Source organism: Penicillium manginii (assembly GCF_028828005.1).
Source record: "Penicillium manginii strain IBT 31320 chromosome Unknown utg000006l:1.0-4164085.0:1.0-4166146.0, whole genome shotgun sequence".
Taxonomy (NCBI): Eukaryota; Fungi; Ascomycota; class Eurotiomycetes; order Eurotiales; family Aspergillaceae; genus Penicillium; species Penicillium manginii.
This window is the reverse complement of record NW_026643107.1, coordinates 3,157,150-3,174,779: the sequence shown is the minus strand read 5'-3', so window position 1 is coordinate 3,174,779 and position 17,630 is coordinate 3,157,150. Positions and strand designations below refer to the sequence as shown.

Here is a 17,630-nt window from a genome sequence, read left to right as displayed (position 1 = left end):
CAACCCATAGATAACACCCAGAACCCCGAAACCCAACCCATTTTTACTCGCCCTTTCACAGGCCATGCCATTGAAACTTGAGAAGATATCTTTCTCTATTCAAAATCGCTCGGGTGGCACTTGGATATACACTGCTTGTACCCATCACCACTATAATCCCCGCAAATTAGCCTCACGACCTTGAATCCAGAAAACACCTCTCGGAAACCTTCTTAACTTACCAGTATTCATCCTCATCCGGCATCGCAATCGTGCATGTTTGTGACTCCAGCGAGCACAGCTCATTGCAGTGGTTGATATGCTTGATGTGGTTGGGAATATTCGAGTTCAGCGGGATATTGACCTTTTGCGGTCCATGCGACGAGTGAGGCTTATTACGACCACTGCCATTCTTGACCTTCGACACTCCCGTCGTCAGTGCTCCTTTGGCTTTGGTGATCGTGCCAGTAGTGGTCGCTTTATGGGGAGTTGTACCATTGGTAGGAACATTCACTGCGATGCGGCCGCCGTGGTAGGGGCCGGCGAATCGGGGAAGGACGGCTGCATTGGCGGCCATGGCCAGGAGGCAAAGACCCAGGACGTTGGTGAGTTGCATTTTGAATAGTTTGCAAGGGGTAGATAATGAGGTGGATAATCCGGTGAGATTGACAGTGCCAAGTGATAACCGAGATGGTGAATGGAGATGAGAATGGATCGTGGAAACTACCCCTCGGGTCATCGCTTTTATATCAACATCCCCCTTCGATCAAAAGCCTTCAAGTGGCTGGGTGTCAGACTGTCGCAATTGAAAAAAGCCTCCTGGATTGTGCAGCTGTAACCAGGACTGCTCTATAGGAGGTGTCGATCTCTAGGTTACGGCATTCCACATTCCAGTCGGGGGCTGTTAAGCTTTCTAGAACGACGCATCGGGGTATGGCTTCATTGTGAGAGGCTGGGAAAATTGATGACAGAGAATAGGACATTTATTTCATTTTTATTTTGTCCGAAACATTCGATGCATGGCTACAGTACGAAATTGTGACGGCGAACACTTGTTGACCTATTACTAGTAGCTGGTATACCATGTCGGCGCGGCCCTGCGTCACATTCCACATCGCGGATAATGTATAAGCATCCTATCACAGCACTCATGGGGAATTGAAGCAAGTCTTGGTTTTGTGCTAGGGCCAGGACGAGTCACAGCGCCTGGTGGGAGTGGGCCCTGCCAATATGACAGAAGCTCTGGCCAGATAGTACTGTACGAAGCTCTAGTAAGAAAGCATCCCTTCAGTCAGTCCACTTCAAGGCATACATTTTGATGATTGTTCTATTCAACTTGATCAATGAGTCCAACTTGCTGACGGGGATGATTGGCAGACCTATACTAGTAATTGTTGCCATTATGCCTAAACTGCGCTTGGATGAAATAAGCTTTGGCCTTGGGTGCCATTACAAGAGCTAAGGCCTCCGTACAGAATGAATGAAAATATGATACATTTCGTTTGATCTAGCAGACAAGCTAACCCTAGCCATTAAATTACCGCCGAGCGGAGCCGCTTTTCCATTACAGCTGCAAAATCACCGCTGTCGCTGAATCAAACGTCCCAAAATACCCCATCCGTCAAAGTTACGAGGTAACACAATCAAAGGCATACCAGTGGAACTCGGGATAAACCTCTCTATTCAACACAGCCAAAGTCCAAGCATGAACACAATTGTGCATGGTCCAAGATTGTGAAATTGTCATACCTCCCTCTGCAGGAGTGACATCCAAGAAGCAAAACTCCACCAAGATCTCCATCAGATGTCGAATATGCCTATCATTTGTCTTCATCTGGTGCTGCCAGTAATCGGGTACATTCCCTCTCCCCGGCGGTATGAGCTCATGTTGGACTTTCGGGTTATCGAAATAAGCCAACCACGCGAGTAATTTGGCCGCCTCGGGACAGGTTGATTTCAACCTTGCATATGATTTGTTCCAGACTGTATGCAGTGTCTTGCTGTACTCTGGTAGTCTCATGTAGTTGTAAGAATTGAAGATCCAATGGTCCTTATACTCTTTGAGATAGTAGTCAAAGGTGCATTTATTCCGCCGGATGTAGGCCCCGGCTGTAGGCCCCGGCTGTAGCCAGCGCTAAGGGAAGTCCCCCAAGCAGCTTGACAATGTCTTTCGCAGCTGGATCTACAGTAATTTTAGCTGGGGCTTTCCATGCGCTTATCTGTGTGAAGGGGGTCATTCATACCTGTCACACTGTTCGCTCGTTCGGACCGGGCTCTCAAGACCGCCAGACTACCCTCCTCATCCAGCGACCGCAAGCAAAAGGAGATACCGGGCACAGAAGTCGGAGACTGGGTGGTGATTAGGATTGAGCCATGATTTCCCCCGGGGAAATAGTTGCTAATACTGAATTGATCAGGGTCATCGTATTCGTCAAATACCAATAGCCACCCCGTATTCTTCGGGTCCGATAACCACCGCAGCGTATGCTGTACGGCATCTTCGCATTCCGGCATCTTTTTGAATATCCTTTTCGCGATTCGCCTAAAGCTCTCCTTCAGTTTAGACTTGGACGATGCGTTGAGCAGAATAACCGAGTCGTAAGCTGGGAAGCCATGCTCGCAGTAGAGCTTTGCGTATGCGATAGACAGCTGGGTTTTCCCCACGCCGCCCTTTCCATTAATTGCTAGACATTGCTGTCTTGGGGGCTTCTGAAGCGGGCTTAAAATCTTTGTCAGTGCTGCGAGTTCATTGTCGCGACCTTTGAAATAACTTGAGTCGATGCATGTTGTTTGGCTGAGGTTCATTCCGACGCCGTGGTAGAAGCTGAAGTCAAGCTCGGGTTGGTTTACTATTCAATGATTTAATCAACACGGGCTTCCTCAATTAAAACAACAATGTACCAAATTATTGAGTACACAATTGAAAGCCGCGAAGATGATTCCTGAACACTCACCATAATTGTATTGTTGAATGCCACCAATATTTTGCTGTCCATATATGTTGTTCTGGAGCCCGTATGCCTGATTCTCACAGCGGAGTTCGACCTCTCGGCCATTATCGAAAAATTTAGGAATATTTTTTTCTCGTTCAGTCTTCTTCTCCGGCCTTGTGGTGTGGATTATATCATTGTTGGCCAAATCCTCAACATCCTGGAACACCTCCACCTCACGGCCCATACCCTCGGATCCAGAAGTCGAGTAGCATGTCGATGAGCGATTGCTTTCTCGGGGGATTATTCTGGCTATGACCTCTCGCAGTGCACGAGACTTCTTCTCGCAGGCGTCAAATTTCTTGTTCAATTCCCAGTAAAGGTTTTCCGGCAAAGTATCATTTGAGGGACATTTGGAATCATGGGCCGTTTCGCGGGTCATGACCATCGACCCATCAAGTGTTCCCCAGAGATTTCCGGCCACTTTGAGATAGTCGTAAGCTCTCTGGTAATTCTGGAGTGATTGGTCGAGTAGCGTGCCGACTGTGGAAAAAACACCGACATTTTCGATGCCTGGCATATTCGGGGTTGCGAAAGATTACTCTCGTGATGATGACCCAAAGAAAGAAAAAAAAAGAGAACCTTGGAGAAAGCAAAAAAGGGAGATTGATAGCTTTGAAGATAAAGACAGTCGATTGATGCTCTAGACAGGTGATCGGGAAAATTGGGGGCGCCGAATAAGTTATATGGAGTACTAGTCAGCGCATCATGCAACGAATCGGCAATTCCCAAACATGACATTGTTTTGATCCAGCCACACGGTATGGCTATCAGCGCTAATGCCAAGTGTGACGAAACGTCCTGAAATGGTCAATCTGCAGATCTTCCCAGTGGTTGGCCTGGTCGATGATGTACCGGGCCAATCATGTTGTGGGACACAGCGCGCGGCTATACAAACAAGGGTTATTTTTAGGATCATCCACACCCCGAGAAAAAGAACGATGCAGGCTGTCGCCCTGAAGAGAAAATGTGGAGCGATTTCATCTGCAAAGATACACCTAAGCTAGTCATGTTCAATAGCTTTGAGTCGGATACACAATTGGATAACCCAGTGACTCTTCGAGGCAGGGAGCTAATTCCCTACACTACGGTGGTATACTAATACGTCAACAAATTGATCAGACATGATTATATTCATTCATCCATCTATATCATCAATTCTATAGTCATAAACATCTAACCAAACAGCTTGTCCATAATGATCTGGCCAAAAGTAGATTCCGCCGGCGACTGGTCCATCCGATAGATACGGTTTCCAGCGCGAGCACTCAACCACAAACCATGGTCACTCGAGGTCTCCTCCTCACCTTCAATACGATGACGATTACGACGATCAACAACACACATACCACGAGTCCACTGACCAGTCGTTTCGATGCGGATATCTTCAGGCGAGTTGGGTGCGGGTGCCCAGCGCGAATCCTCGGCCGTCAGGGCATACCAGACGCAGACAGGGTCGTGCAGACTCAATTGAGCGTCGTCACCGACATGGCCCGGGTGCAGGCGCTCTAAAGTGCGGAACGTGTGTCCCATGAACGCATTGACCCATTCCGCGAGGGGAGAGCCTTTCTCCAGGAGCGGGGCGACAGCAGTGCGGAACTGGCCACGGGAGATGTTGTGGCGCAGGGTGATATCCAGTGGGAAGAGGCGCAATGCCAATTGCTTGCTCAACTTAGCTGGGTAAGGCGGTAGCTGTGAAATGGTCGAGGGGGGCAAAGTTGAGTTCGGGTTCGGCGACGTCAGAGCGAAGACCCGCGCAGCGGCAAAGGCATCTGCGTAAGCATTGAACTCGCCAACTGGAGTAACCTGCGGAAGTGTCTTGGGTCAATTCTGAACTTGCATTGGTGACGCGGGGCGGGGCGGGGAGAGGAGACTATTAGAAAGTGAACTAACATTGCCGGGTTCGTTGACAGCACCACCCATCACAACCACCTCCTTCACGCGGAGGAAAGTTTCTGGGTCTTCGGCCGCTGCAAGTGCCAGGTTCGTGAGGGGACCGACAGCCACCAAAGTGATTGAGTCCGGTTCATTCTCGCGTAGTGCACGGAGGATCTCCTTGTGCGCAGGGATCTTGGAGGGGATGAACGAATGACCCCCCCGAGCAGTTGTCCGCGTCCGCGGATTGAATACCATGGGAGTCATGGATGGGGTCAAAAAGATGGGCCCATTCCTGGTTGGGAGTAAGATGCGGGTGCTATGGAGCAACAATCAGCTGGGTGTGTTCTAGTAGAGAGATGTGATTGCGGAGATAACAATCGAAGACATACGCTAGCATGGATACCTCCGAGTCCATCGGTGCCATCTGCGGGGTAATGATTAGCCAAAGTACCGTATGCAATTGGAAGAGGGGAGGGAGAAGAGAAAAATAGAACACACGGAAATAGTCTGCCAGCATCTTCTGGTCCTCGAGAGGATCCTCAGCGCCCACGGCTACAATAGGGCGCGAGGCGCGCATGGCATCGAAGCCCTCGGGGCGTCCATTTTCGCGACGCCACTGGGCCTCGCGTTCGAGGATGTGGAACATGGAGACCACATTGCGAAGACAGCTAATAAGATAATCAGGACGAGTTCTGGTTGGAGGGAGAAGGTGAATAACGGCTCACTTTTGGACTTCGATGTTACCAAAGGTCAAAGAAATCAGCAAGACCTCGACTTCCTCAGGCTTGGCGGACAGAGCAAGCAGCAGAGCGAGGATGTCATCGATACCCTAGTGATTGTGAGTTTTTGAATGTATGCCTAGGTATGAGTAGAGGGATTAAAAACACCTACAGGATCGGTATCGATGATGATTTTCTTTGCCATGGTGTAGGAGATGAATAAATGGAATATAAGGAAGTTTGTAAAGTTGAAGATAATTGATTGTAGCCTTAAGAGTAGTAATCTGCTTGCTGCGGCTTGGCCCGGCCCTCTCATCCGCTCACTACTCGTACTACTAGTACGAAATACAGTTATAATTGACTACTTATAGTGCTTCTTACTCACCTGGATATTCCGTATCTATCTCTACTAGTATACTACTATAGTCCTCCATATTCTGTCCTAACTCCTCTATCAGACTATCTTCGGCACGGCAGATGCCCGGGTTTACCTTCCGGCCCCTCGTGGCGGGCGTGAAGCCGCCTGTAAGGGATGGCGCCGAATCCCTGCCGGATCGACGCGCATCTCGAACACACACGCCCAGACGGTCCTTGCAACCAGGCACACTAGGGAGAGGGGGAGTTCCACCGCGGAGGTGGAAAGGTGGAAATGAGACCCCGGTATCTGGAGGAGACGTGGCCTGTTCGCGCGACCGACAGCTCTCCACTGGAGAAACTAGAGAAACCATTCGATCTCAGGAGTCTTGGTTGTATCGTTTGGGGTAATATGATTACCACATTGACCCCATATCATATACACTGGGAAGACCATGTACCCCATGAGATGCTGGCCTAATTTAATAAGATAGTAATACTTGACTCTTACCTCAGGTATAGACTTTGCAGATTATACTTGCACAAATCATCATCTGTGCAACACTTGAAAATATATCAGTATACAATGCTTCAAGGTGTACACTCACCCTGAGGGAACCTTCAGAGGAAATGGAAATGGTGTGCCCGTATTGTCACCGCATTACGGTATCGTACCGGAGATTCAAGGTGGCCTCTTCCAACCGTCCTTTTTCTCCTGGACTTCTCCTGTCTCTTCCTTTGCGAGGCTTTTTCCTTTTCCTTCGTTTAACGCCTTCATTCACGCCATCAATTGGATCTTTCCATTGATCTCTCTATCCTGCGTTGTTTGGCCTCGCCTCTTTCCCCATCCCCCCCCCCTCCGTCTCCGTCGTCCGAGCGCAACCCCCCATCGCGCCCCCGGATCAACCTTCAACGACGCATCATCTCATCACCATCACCCGTGGACCTGATTTCAGCAATCGCGTCCCTTCGACTCTCTTCCTGTCCTTAGTCTTAACCTAGTGGACTCCGCTCAGTCTCAAAGCAAACCCCAATTTCTTTGAGAACCTTGACAGATGCGTGGTCTCGCCCTTTAAACCCCATCTTCTCCATCGGCCACCTTTTCTCTCCCTCTTCGGTCTTACAGTTTCGCGTGTCGACCTAATTGTGCGCGTGCGCAATTGTCACACCCCCTGAACCTAATTCTCTCCGGTAATTCTTTTTCTACAACCACAACCATTTCACCTCGAAAGGCCACTCAATAGTACGTTCCCGAAAACACAGGCGGATTCACAAAATCGGTTCGGTGGAAAAATAATTGGATGAAAGAAACTGACCTTATTTCGTCTGTGATAGCTCGATGACCATGAATCCCTATCTTAGCTGGGCCATCCTTTTGGTCGTGGCTGGTGGTCTCGGGTGGTACTACACCAATGGTGCAGCCCCGAAAGCCAAAGCCATCGCCCCGGTGCCTCTCGAGAAGGCCCAGGTGGCTCCCAAGAAGCCTAAGCGCAAGACTAAGCCCTCCGAACCCACCCCGGCAAAGAAGTCCGAGGTGAAGACTGTCATCTCCCCACCGACCACCGAGGATGAGCAGCCCGAGGAGGAGATCGACCCCCGGGAGATGGCCCGTCGTCAGACTGCCATCAAGAACGGTATCCCCCAGACCACCGCCTCCAGCACCAAGAATAAGAAGAAGAAGCAGCAGAAGAAGGCCGCTCAGCTCGAGGTTGGCTCCCACGCCTCTTCCACCACCGGCGCTGAGGCCGATGACGATCTTTCTCCCGCTGTCTCCCCCCCAGGTCAACGCTACCGTTCCCTCCGCCGGTGATGTCGACGACATGATTGAGACCCCCGCCGCTGCCGCAGCTGCCAAGGTCCTCCGTGTTACTGGTGACCTGCCTGTCCAGGCCGAGAAGAAGACCAAGAAGGAGGCTGTGCCTGAGAAGAACAAGAAGGCGCGTGCCCACCAGCGCAAGAATGAGGAGCGCAAGGAGCAAGCACGTCTGGATGAACAGGATCGCCAGAAGAAGCTGGAGCAGCACCGCCGCAACATCCCTGAGCTCCAGGCAACCTGGTCTCAGTCCCATGCCAACAACGCCTGGGAGAACAAGACCGCAACCAACGGTGTCTCCAAGCCCGCCCCCGCTCCCGCTGCCAGCAATGTCCAGCTTCTGGATACCTTCTCCCCTCAAGCTTCGGGCACCAATGAGTGGGAGCAGGGCCTTCCCACCGAGGAAGTCCAAGAGCAGATGGCCAAGGCCGCCGATGCCGACGACGCATGGACCCAGGTCAAGACCAAGAAGGGTGGTAACAAGAAGGAGAACAAGAAGGGTGGCAAGACTGACGAGAGTGTCAGCGAGACCAGCGCCTCCGAGGCCAAGCCTACCCCCGTCACTTCTGCTCCCGCTCCTGTTAAGCCTCGGGTTACCATCACCCCAACCTACCTGCCCGATTTGCGCTCCCGCGAGAAGGGCCACCCCCTGGACTCGGACTGGGCAGCTTGATTGACTGATCCCCCTCTCCTTCTCTCTCTCTCTGATCTTCACCATCGATCATCGATCATCGATCCCGCCGCATTATGCCAATCCTCCCTTTCACTGTGACTTGTACTTATTATCTCCCCCTTGATTATGGCTTTGGCGTTTTCGGTTGTGTCCCCATAATACCAGCATCCTTCCCTCTGCTTGACAGAGAGAAGAGACAGCGCGCGCAAAATGCGAGCCCCTCACACGGGGGATTCGCGAGAAACAAAACCCAATGGGCCTGTGTTTGTAGCTCAAAATGTGTACTTTTTTTTTCTTTTCTTTTCACTTCTTTTTCTTTTTGGTCCCTAGCTCTCTCTCTTTCTTTCTCTTTCTAATTTCAATGGAAAGCATCGAAGCAATTAAGCAATTGGAAACCAACCACCGCCTTGTATAAGAGACGGTATGAAAAGTGGTTTAAACTCGAAACCCTTAGGCCTCCCAAAAATGAGAAGAGTCACTATAAATAAGTAATGTACTCAAATACCAAGTTTCGTTCCAGGGTCAACACGATTGTCGTCACTTTACCTGAAACGGACTAGCGTTGAGTTCCGGGCAGCGTGGCCTGAAGAGGACCGCTTTGTATAACCGGCTCCACCCATTATTTACCTTGCTCGCATCGTTACTCCTCTCTTCCTTCAACCTTGAACCCTCGATCTTCCACCTTCTCACCTCCAGCTCTTTCATTCTCCCTCATTCGCCATGGCCCAAATCCGTGGCACTGCGGGCTACAACCTCGGCCACCAGAACCCTTTCGGTGGACCCGGCAGCGCAGATGCCACCAGCGATCCTAGCCCGCTCGATGCGATTCGCGAGCAGACTAGCAAGATCGAGGACTGGCTAGACACCATGGCCGACCCCGTCAAGCCGTATGTTATACCTCCGACCGATTGGATACAGCTTGTGGTGGCCGCTGGCCGCTACGAACCGCTGCCCACTACCTTCCTCTCTCTCTCTTGTCTCTCCGGGGTCGCCCCCAACTCCAAAACAAGGGATCTTCAAGGCATGCCACTGACACGGTGTTCTCTTTTACAGCTACCTTCCCGCGATCGGCCGCTTTCTCATCGTCGTGACCTTCATTGAGGACTCACTGCGCATTCTTACACAATGGAGCGACCAGCTCCTCTACCTGCATGATTTCCGGAGCAGTAAGAGAGACCCTTACCCACACACACACATCCCCCTCTCCACACCAGCCGAGGAAGGGAGCTAAGCTCAACACCGACCAAGCCACTAGGGCAGATAACAAAAAATTGGCAAAAATGGTCTACTCTTCTAACTCGGTTTTGTTCAATTCTAGTTCCTTGGGGAATCACACACCTCTTCCTCATCGTCAATGTTATCGCCATGTCCGTGTGTTCCACCCTCGTCATCGCCCGCAAGCGCACCGAGTACGCCGTCGCGGGATTACTAGCCGTGGTCGTTACCCAGGGTCTCGGATATGGCCTGATCTTTGACCTCAACTTCTTCCTCCGCAACCTGAGTGTCGTCGGTGGTCTGCTCATGGTTATTTCCGACTCCTGGGTTCGCAAGAAGTTCGTTCCCGCCGGTTTACCCCAGCTTGACGAGAAGGACCGTAAGATGTATGTGCAGTTCGCCGGGCGCGTCCTACTCATCTTCCTCTTCGTTGGATTCGTCTTCGCTGGGGCGTGGAGCTTCTGGCGTGTCATTGTTAGTCTGTTTGGTCTTGTCGCTTGTGTGATGGTCGTTGTTGGCTTCAAGGCTAAGTGGAGCGCTATTATCTTGGTGGTTCTGCTGAGTGTTTTCAATGTTCTGGTCAACAACTTCTGGACGGTATGTTTCTACACGCCTAAATCGCGGTCTTCCTGTTCAATTGACTGACTATTTTCACTAGCTTCACCCCCACCACCCCCACAAGGACTTCGCCAAGTATGACTTCTTCCAGATCTTGTCGATTGTGTATGTTTTCTCTCTCTCTCCATCTGGCCTTTTGTCATTTACTCACGAGTCATAGTGGTGGTCTGCTTCTCCTGGTCAACATGGGTCCTGGCCAATTGAGCATGGACGAGAAGAAGAAGGTCTACTAGAAAAGGGGACAGCAGAGCAGAGTAGAGCAAGACGACGCGCTCCTCTATATACCCCGTGACTTTTACAACAAATTGACAAGCATGCTTCCATCGACCGGAAATGGGTGTGGACTTTTGGAGGAAACCCGCCGGCCCGACCCCTTCTTCCAAACATAACACACCCCGGCCCTTTTTCAGGACATTCCCCGCGTGGGAATGCATCGAGTGAAAGTGTTGTTATCCCTTGTCTATTCTCTGTCTTGGCCGCAAGAAGACTATCACTATTACTGCTAGTAACTAGCCTTCTCTCTTCATGCGCACACTCGTCTTGGTCACTCTATTCTTCAACATTGGATACTGCCTTCAAGTTCCTTCATTTTCTTCAAATTTCTTCACTCGTCTTACTATCTCCCAGTTTCACTCTAACATGCCTTGAAGGATTGATGGATAAATATCCACAGCATCCTGCTTCCCGGCCTTTTTCTTTTCTGCTTTTTCTCTCCGGGTTCTTTTTCAAATCCAGCAAAAAGACCATGTCTGTGCATGCCATTGTTTTCAAAAGGGGTTCCGCTATCTTTTTATTATCTTTTTATTTTTTTTCACGAATGACAAGTTGCATTGAAGTCATGACTTGGAGTCATCAGTTCGGCTTTCATTGGGGTTTTTGAGTTTCGATATACTTGCATGAGATCATTTTGTAGATGCCTATAGGTCCGAGCGTATTCTGAGGTTCAACTCCGCCGTCGCCTCTTAGTTACTAGTTTTGCTTGAACTCGGAGACAAGAGGCGGGGATAACTAATTCGATGCTCAAACTGGGGTCAGTTAGACTGCTTGGTGCTTGACTCGACCCTTGGCATTGGATTTGGCGTGGGGGCCTGTCGATTAATTACCGAACATGGCTTGCATCGCGAGGTCGATCTACCCGCCAAGGTAAAACCATCTCGGCTCTATATGGCTCTTTAATCGGACTCCAACCCCGTCCATGTTTCTATGTTGCAATACTGCTCTCATGAATATCAATTGCCTATTGTACGGGGGCGAAAAGAACTTGGCCTACATCATAAGGCTATCAGGACTTTTATTCCGACATCAGACGGATTCATTGCCGTCTACATACTAATGAAAGCAAAGGGATAAAAGGCCGCAAGTTTCCCAGTTATCTACATAGATTAATATACTACATACCATCGAGCATCAATCTATTGATTATCCTTTCCACCCACCGGGGCAACTGCTATAAATTTCACCACTATCATGATGTTCAACTTGAAACCTTTGATTCCTGCACTGCTGGCGACTTCGTTCCTCCCAGCTACCATGGCCGAAACATGCTCTGCCATCGGCAGTCTTTCAGACAACTCCGTCGTCGGCCTTGGCCCTCAAGGCTTATCCAGCAACGTTATCCTTCAAAACGGAAACGGCGATAAGATCGGTGAGCTTGAGGTTTGTGACACCTGCCCACACGCTTGCACGGACCTTGCCTATATCGAGGGCGAAGGATTAGAGGACAGCTTTGCATGGGCTGCCAGTTGTAGCATCAATCATTTCAAGTAGGCCAGCTCATTTTCTCCCCTTTCTTTGACTCTTGAGATCAATGTTTTCTAACTGTCTTTCTCAGAGAGTGCCATGGGGCTTACGCCACTCAGACTCATATCGATGGGGAGGAGCCGGAGGGTGGTAGCGATTTCTATGGTGTTGGAATTGCCACCAGCTCTCAATGTAAGGTTGAGTTTGAATGCTAGTCTTTAGCCTTTGGTTTGGAGGATATTTTGGTATTCTCAATATTCCTGTGATGTACTAGTAGTGGCTGGTTATAAGCCCGTGTCGATAGTATTTAAATTCGATCATCCTTAGGTCAATTCTATCTAGTCGTCTATCTTAGTAGTAACTACTAGGATCCTCGCATACACTCTTCATGAATATTCTCTAGCTTCAAGTTGGTGATATTGCTCACAACGCTGGTTATTTAACATCACGATATCGGTAGTATCTGATGGATAGTGTCAGACCTTGACAGAATTTCGAATGGAAGACATGAGATGCATAGCTAGGTAGCACTTGTATGATCTGATAGGTCAATCTTTTTCGACTATGAAAAAAATCAAATCGGCACTAGAATTAACCACAGGGGCAAGTCCATAGTCTTTCTCATGAGGACCCTACAATAGACGGCTTTCTACGATTTCGCTATCAAAAGTTAAGTACTGCTTATCCACTCGATAGAAGAGAAGTAAGCAGTCGATGCCATGCATGATCCTGATTAATTTAAGCGAAAAATTGAAATGCGGCCCATGGGATTGACAGACCTATTTACATAGGTAAGAGCTGATCAACGATCAATGTTAATGAATGTATGTATATAACTTGTAAGAGGGTGAAGCGAGCCCTGAAGGACCTCACCTGGCTCGAAGCCAGCTTGAAAGTTTGTAAAAAGCACTAGTGAACATTTGAGCAATTGTGCCCGGGAAAAAAAGGTGACAGTCACATGTGATCATCTACTAACTATACAAGTTTGACAGATACCTGCCTTCAAGTTTCAACCTGAGAATGACAAGCCGCATAACGTGTACCTTGGTAGTACTGACTTTCAATACTCTCATTGCACAAGTTCTTCGCATATTCGTTCTGCCACCCCTGAATCGAGAGATACTTCACCTCGCCATCCTCCCTCAATTGCTCATTAAGATGCCACGCCCGCTCCAGGAGATCTCGATTCTCAACCTCGTGACCCGCAAAATTGACCCAGTCATTGGTAGCCCATGTTTAAATCCACCCTGACATGCAGTCAACCACACAATACGAGTCAGAATGGATCGTCACATCAAGCCACTGACTGTTTGAACGCCTGTCAAGCCGATCCCGAGCTTTCTCCATAGCCATGATAACAGCTTCGAGTTCGACACGCTGTCTTGTCGGTCTGGGGTGCCGTGTGAGTACCTTTGTGAGCCAGTAGCGGCCGGAGAATGTCTCGAAAACGACGGCGGCGGACCCAATCGCTCCTTCGCTATCAGTGTATCTTGGATTGCGTCTGCAGATACCGTCGATGTAGATTTTCATGATGTAGGTCATGTTGGGCTGTTGGTGCCAAAAGCGAGAGGCTGAACTTGAAGATCGTCGGGGTATGAGTGGGAGGCGTCACTGTGCTCCGGATTTTGTACGTGTTTGTGTTAAGTAGTAGCTCTGAGGTCCCACCGTATACTAGCAGGGAAAGAACATCGGAGCTGCTACAAACTTCGATTCCATCAGGATCAACCTCCAGGGCTTGGAAGAATTGTAACGGCCCTGGAGCATCCTATAAGTCGAGTATATTTACATATTAAATGCTGACGGAAAATGATCAATTACTGAGCAAGCTTCAAAATTCAGATGGATCATCATGCTATGTATGCGCTATGTATGTAACGAGAACAGTGGATGATTATTATGTTACAAGAAAGAAAAAAGGTCCGTAAGGATAGTCAAGGAAGGTGGTGAGAAGGGGAAAGAGAAGACGAAGAAACTGAGAGAACTTGAAAAAGTTGGAAATTCAATCAAAAAGGGATTCTTTCTCAATGACCCTACGCAGTGTACTTCAAATAAGTGTGAAAAGGAGAGAGAAAAAGTTGAAGGAGGGTACGGTGGCAAGGAATGATGTAGGTGAAGTAGTAGGGGTTACTTGGATGTTCGCTGGAACAGAGCCACTTCCCCGGCGCGGACCCTTTCGCTGTGATCGCTGTCGAGGTTGCTTTTTTCTTGCTGTTCATTGTTCGCTGATTTGGGGCCATTTTTGGTCCTGCCATACTCTGTGTCCCTTAAGTTAAGGTGGAAAATATCGCGTGCGTGGGGGGTGGCGACTTGAAGTGAAGAAAGGATGAAGAACGCTTGCTGCGATTTTATGCTCCAAACGCCAGAAGATAAAATCAGTGTGAAGAAGATGGTGAAATGTGGTAGAAGCACGCGACACGAATTTGCGACAATGAAGTTGAGATGATGGTGTTGGTAGAGGATGGGTGGTAAAAGTTTGATGAGGTGAAGACCGTTAAATGTCCATACTCCAGCGCCATGGGCGTATGGGTTCGAGTTGTCCAAGTCCAACTTCCTCGCGGGAATCGTCATTGATCTCTAGTTGCAAGCAGTGGAACTTTTGTTTGTCTCCGCGTTGAATAGTAGAAAGGGTCTTGGAGATTTGCGGGCGGGCATAAATTCTTTCGCTGCCATCAGTAGACTTGGAAGCCGGTCGGGTACCAGGTGTATCTGGATATCTCCATGAGGTGGTAAAGGACTGGTCGTCTGAGTTGGCAAGGGAGGACATGGAGTCTCGAGAAAAAGGGGGTTCGTCCATTTCCTCGCTGGTTTTAGAGTGACCACGCCCGCGAGATGCAGACGGCCGCCGTGGTAATTCCTGCTCGATAGTCTCGTCGATATTTCCATCGGCAGGCCCCGATCGATGTTCTTCGACGATAGGGCCCTGTCGGGACATACGGGAGGTACGGTCACGGGCGAAAGGACCCATACTGTCACGGGGGGAAGTAGGAAAACGTTCCTTTCCGGCCATTACTTTCGCACTGGGTGGTGGTTGGAGCATCCATCTTGTCTCAGCACGGCTGATTGGCCCACTTACAATCGGCGGATGGATGTCGTTGATAGGGGGAGGTCGGGGCATGTAGTATTTGGAAGGTTCTTCCTGGATCGCACGACCACGTCCTGAGAAGCCAATTGACGACCCGCGTACCTCCTGGCCCCAGTCTGAATCATAATCCTGACCCCAAAGGGGTTCGTCCTCTCGTTGGTAGCGCTTCCATCGTTCCGCAATTGGGTGCATCAAGCCGCCACTTTTGTCCTTCTTCAGTTGCGAGCTCTGATCGGTATTCCAACTATCGGTCCGTGGCATCTTGCGGTGTCGCCGGGCTGGAGGTCCGGGGCCCATGGCGATCTCTTGATCCCATCCTTCATTGGTGCTGAACGGTGTTGGCTGTGGGAAGAGACGGGGTTGGTCGGTCACGATGTCAGGGTCGAGTTTCTCCTTGAGACGTTGAGTTCGGACGGCATCCTTCCTGCGTTTTCGTCGGTCAATGCCTTCGGCGCAGGGGGTGCAGGTGGCATAGTAGAAGACCGCGGACTGCGCACCCCGGTAGAGCCACATGGCCGACGTGGGGGAGCGATTGCCCTAGATATTCCCTTTTTTTTTGGTTTTTGTTTTTGATGAAGTTGGTTTCGACTGATTGATTGATTATTTGACCGAGTCTCGCCACGCGCTCACGAGGGGTTGATTGTTCGGGGACACAGGTGAATCTGACCCGATATTGGCTGAATGCTCCTTGTCAAAGGAATCCACATGAAGGGCTGGTGTGGAGCGGGCGGATCAGGGGTAAAAAAAGCGCGGAGGTGATCGCCGGAGAGACGATTGAGGAAGCCAACGACCAGCGAAGGTAAAGATGAAGTATGAAAAGGGAGGAGAGAGAGAGGGAAGAAGAAAGGAATAAGATGAAACGGGTGAAACGGGGTTGTCAGGAGTTGAGAGGACGAGAGGGGGAAATGGGGCGGCAACGTTCCAAAGCGGCTGTCACCCTTTTTCTTTCTGCCTACCGGACTAGTATATGGGGTACCCAAGGCAGAGTGTATTTACAACATCTTACTTTGTACATACATATTGCATATTACAGCATATGTACTTACATGCTACTCCCCTCTTACCTCAACCTCTCCAACCTCTCACATTACTGAGTTGGTCCTGCATACCTCAGTGCTGACCGCATCTCCAAACCACCTCCACTAACCCTACCCACTGGCAGGCACCTAGGTAGGCAGTGTACTCCGTACACTACTCCGTACACGACTAGTAGCCACTATGGAGTAATCTAATTTAATCATTTAGTCATTTCATACCTGCCCATCCCGCCCGCCAAGCCCTGCTGCGCGCTACTGTACGATGCGATCGGGCAACAGGGCTGGACTTTACACAGGAAAGGAGGCCGGATCTCAATCCCTGAATCCCTGCCTTAGTACTACTTGCAATTCAGCCTTGGGTTGTGATTTGATTTGATACTTTTTTTTTCTGTTGAGTACCTAGGTATACCATTCCAGTTCCACGGTGGCTGCGGGAAATAGCGAACCCACCGCCGGAGAAGGGGCTGGTCAGGTCAATGGTGGGATGCGGAGTAATTATGATACAAAATATCTACACCGTACTGTGCTTCATTTGTGATGTAGAATAAGACCCTTGCCCCGCTCGGGAGGCGAAGCGTGTAATGTAATGACTTTCCCCTAGACCCTGTCCTGTTCAACCCCGCTGCCCATCAGGGTTTGTGCCCAAGTAACTATACGCCAGTGATCCCCGTGCGGCCAACCGCGACACAGCCGAGCTTGGTAGACAACACAAGAACCCCACACATCTGTAGGCAGTCGTCAAGACGTCTCGGGAGACCATTGCATCATTGAGGAGGCAAGGGAGGCATTCGCCTAGCATTGCCCAGCAAGCCGCATGTCCCATGGTATGTGTAATCGAAAATGGGGACTTGGCCGGGCTGAAAGATGCTGGCTCTGGTCCAGGCCCAGGCCCAGCTCCGATTTGATCTGATCATGGCCAGCTTCTAAACCCTCAACTGCCATTATAGCATCATCACCGAGACGCATAACCCGAGCTGATTCGGTGTATATGGTCGTCGCCTTTTCCATCTCTCCATCCCCCTATGCAAGCAAAAATAAAGAAGAACCTCAGAATTTCCCAGACCACCAACGCCTGAAACTCTCAATGAAAATAAGTAGTCAAAAAAAAAAGAGTTGCCTATGCGAAACTTGGCTCATGCATTCTTCGTGTCGCGGATCACTTCGCCCTTCACCTTTGTCCAATCGATCTCCCCGTCAATCTTCTCGTCAACCTCGCCGCAAACAACCACGTTGTCGCCGCGAATCAGATAAAGCCCATGCTCAACTTGCGAAGATGGTTCGTCGTCATCTGAGGTCCGGATAATGCGCTCCACGGTTTCGGTGAGGACAAGGTTGGTCATTTGATCAGTTGAAAGAAGAGTTCCGAGAAGTGTGCGGCCATCCACGGTGAGAATTAGAACCTTCTCTATAATAAGAAAATGATATTAGTATACTCATGGAAGCAAGCATTGCTGGACCTTGTAATGCGGGGACTTACTATCAATGTATCGCTCGAGAGACATGATGGGCGGGATGACGCGCTGGCGTATAGA

At 49.8% G+C, this 17,630-nt stretch overlaps 9 protein-coding genes across 9 annotated transcripts; 3 read left to right on the top strand and 6 right to left on the bottom strand.

Moving 5' to 3' along the window:
• Positions 1-95: 95 nt before the first annotated feature.
• On the bottom strand, positions 96-595 carry N7533_009557 (uncharacterized protein; the record flags this gene model as incomplete). The annotated part of the gene is made up of 2 exons (XM_057106207.1): positions 96-150; positions 222-595. The coding sequence occupies 2 exons, from the start codon at positions 593-595 to the stop codon at positions 96-98; spliced, it is 429 nt and encodes a 142-aa protein (XP_056957656.1).
• A 1,468-nt stretch (positions 596-2,063) lies between these two features.
• Positions 2,064-3,489, bottom strand: N7533_009556 (uncharacterized protein; the record flags this gene model as incomplete). Its single annotated transcript, XM_057106206.1, has 3 exons — positions 2,064-2,161; positions 2,223-2,828; positions 2,934-3,489. The coding sequence occupies 3 exons, from the start codon at positions 3,487-3,489 to the stop codon at positions 2,064-2,066; spliced, it is 1,260 nt and encodes a 419-aa protein (XP_056957655.1).
• A 656-nt stretch (positions 3,490-4,145) lies between these two features.
• On the bottom strand, positions 4,146-5,771 carry N7533_009555 (putative nucleoside hydrolase; the record flags this gene model as incomplete). The annotated part of the gene is made up of 5 exons (XM_057106205.1): positions 4,146-4,775; positions 4,863-5,163; positions 5,237-5,515; positions 5,573-5,676; positions 5,739-5,771. 5 exons carry the CDS (start codon positions 5,769-5,771, stop codon positions 4,146-4,148), a joined length of 1,347 nt encoding a protein of 448 aa, XP_056957654.1.
• A 1,494-nt stretch (positions 5,772-7,265) lies between these two features.
• On the top strand, positions 7,266-8,406 carry N7533_009554 (uncharacterized protein; the record flags this gene model as incomplete). The annotated part of the gene is given in 2 exon segments (XM_057106204.1): positions 7,266-7,688; positions 7,702-8,406. The coding sequence occupies 2 exon segments, from the start codon at positions 7,266-7,268 to the stop codon at positions 8,404-8,406; spliced, it is 1,128 nt and encodes a 375-aa protein (XP_056957653.1).
• Positions 8,407-9,126: 720 nt separating this feature from the next.
• N7533_009553 (protein ERV29) lies at positions 9,127-10,472 on the top strand (the record flags this gene model as incomplete). The annotated part of the gene is made up of 5 exons (XM_057106203.1): positions 9,127-9,293; positions 9,460-9,572; positions 9,725-10,218; positions 10,280-10,344; positions 10,400-10,472. The coding sequence occupies 5 exons, from the start codon at positions 9,127-9,129 to the stop codon at positions 10,470-10,472; spliced, it is 912 nt and encodes a 303-aa protein (XP_056957652.1).
• Positions 10,473-11,706: 1,234 nt separating this feature from the next.
• N7533_009552 (uncharacterized protein) lies at positions 11,707-12,006 on the top strand (the record flags this gene model as incomplete). Its single annotated transcript, XM_057106202.1, has 1 exon — positions 11,707-12,006. The coding sequence occupies one exon, from the start codon at positions 11,707-11,709 to the stop codon at positions 12,004-12,006; it is 300 nt and encodes a 99-aa protein (XP_056957651.1).
• Positions 12,007-13,215: 1,209 nt separating this feature from the next.
• N7533_009551 (uncharacterized protein) lies at positions 13,216-13,521 on the bottom strand (the record flags this gene model as incomplete). Its single annotated transcript, XM_057106201.1, has 1 exon — positions 13,216-13,521. The coding sequence occupies one exon, from the start codon at positions 13,519-13,521 to the stop codon at positions 13,216-13,218; it is 306 nt and encodes a 101-aa protein (XP_056957650.1).
• Positions 13,522-14,470: 949 nt separating this feature from the next.
• N7533_009550 (uncharacterized protein) lies at positions 14,471-15,574 on the bottom strand (the record flags this gene model as incomplete). The annotated part of the gene is made up of 1 exon (XM_057106200.1): positions 14,471-15,574. One exon carries the CDS (start codon positions 15,572-15,574, stop codon positions 14,471-14,473), a length of 1,104 nt encoding a protein of 367 aa, XP_056957649.1.
• A 1,657-nt stretch (positions 15,575-17,231) lies between these two features.
• Positions 17,232-17,600, bottom strand: N7533_009549 (U6 snRNA-associated Sm-like protein LSm8; the record flags this gene model as incomplete). Its single annotated transcript, XM_057106199.1, has 2 exons — positions 17,232-17,503; positions 17,576-17,600. The coding sequence occupies 2 exons, from the start codon at positions 17,598-17,600 to the stop codon at positions 17,232-17,234; spliced, it is 297 nt and encodes a 98-aa protein (XP_056957648.1).
• Positions 17,601-17,630: the final 30 nt, after the last annotated feature.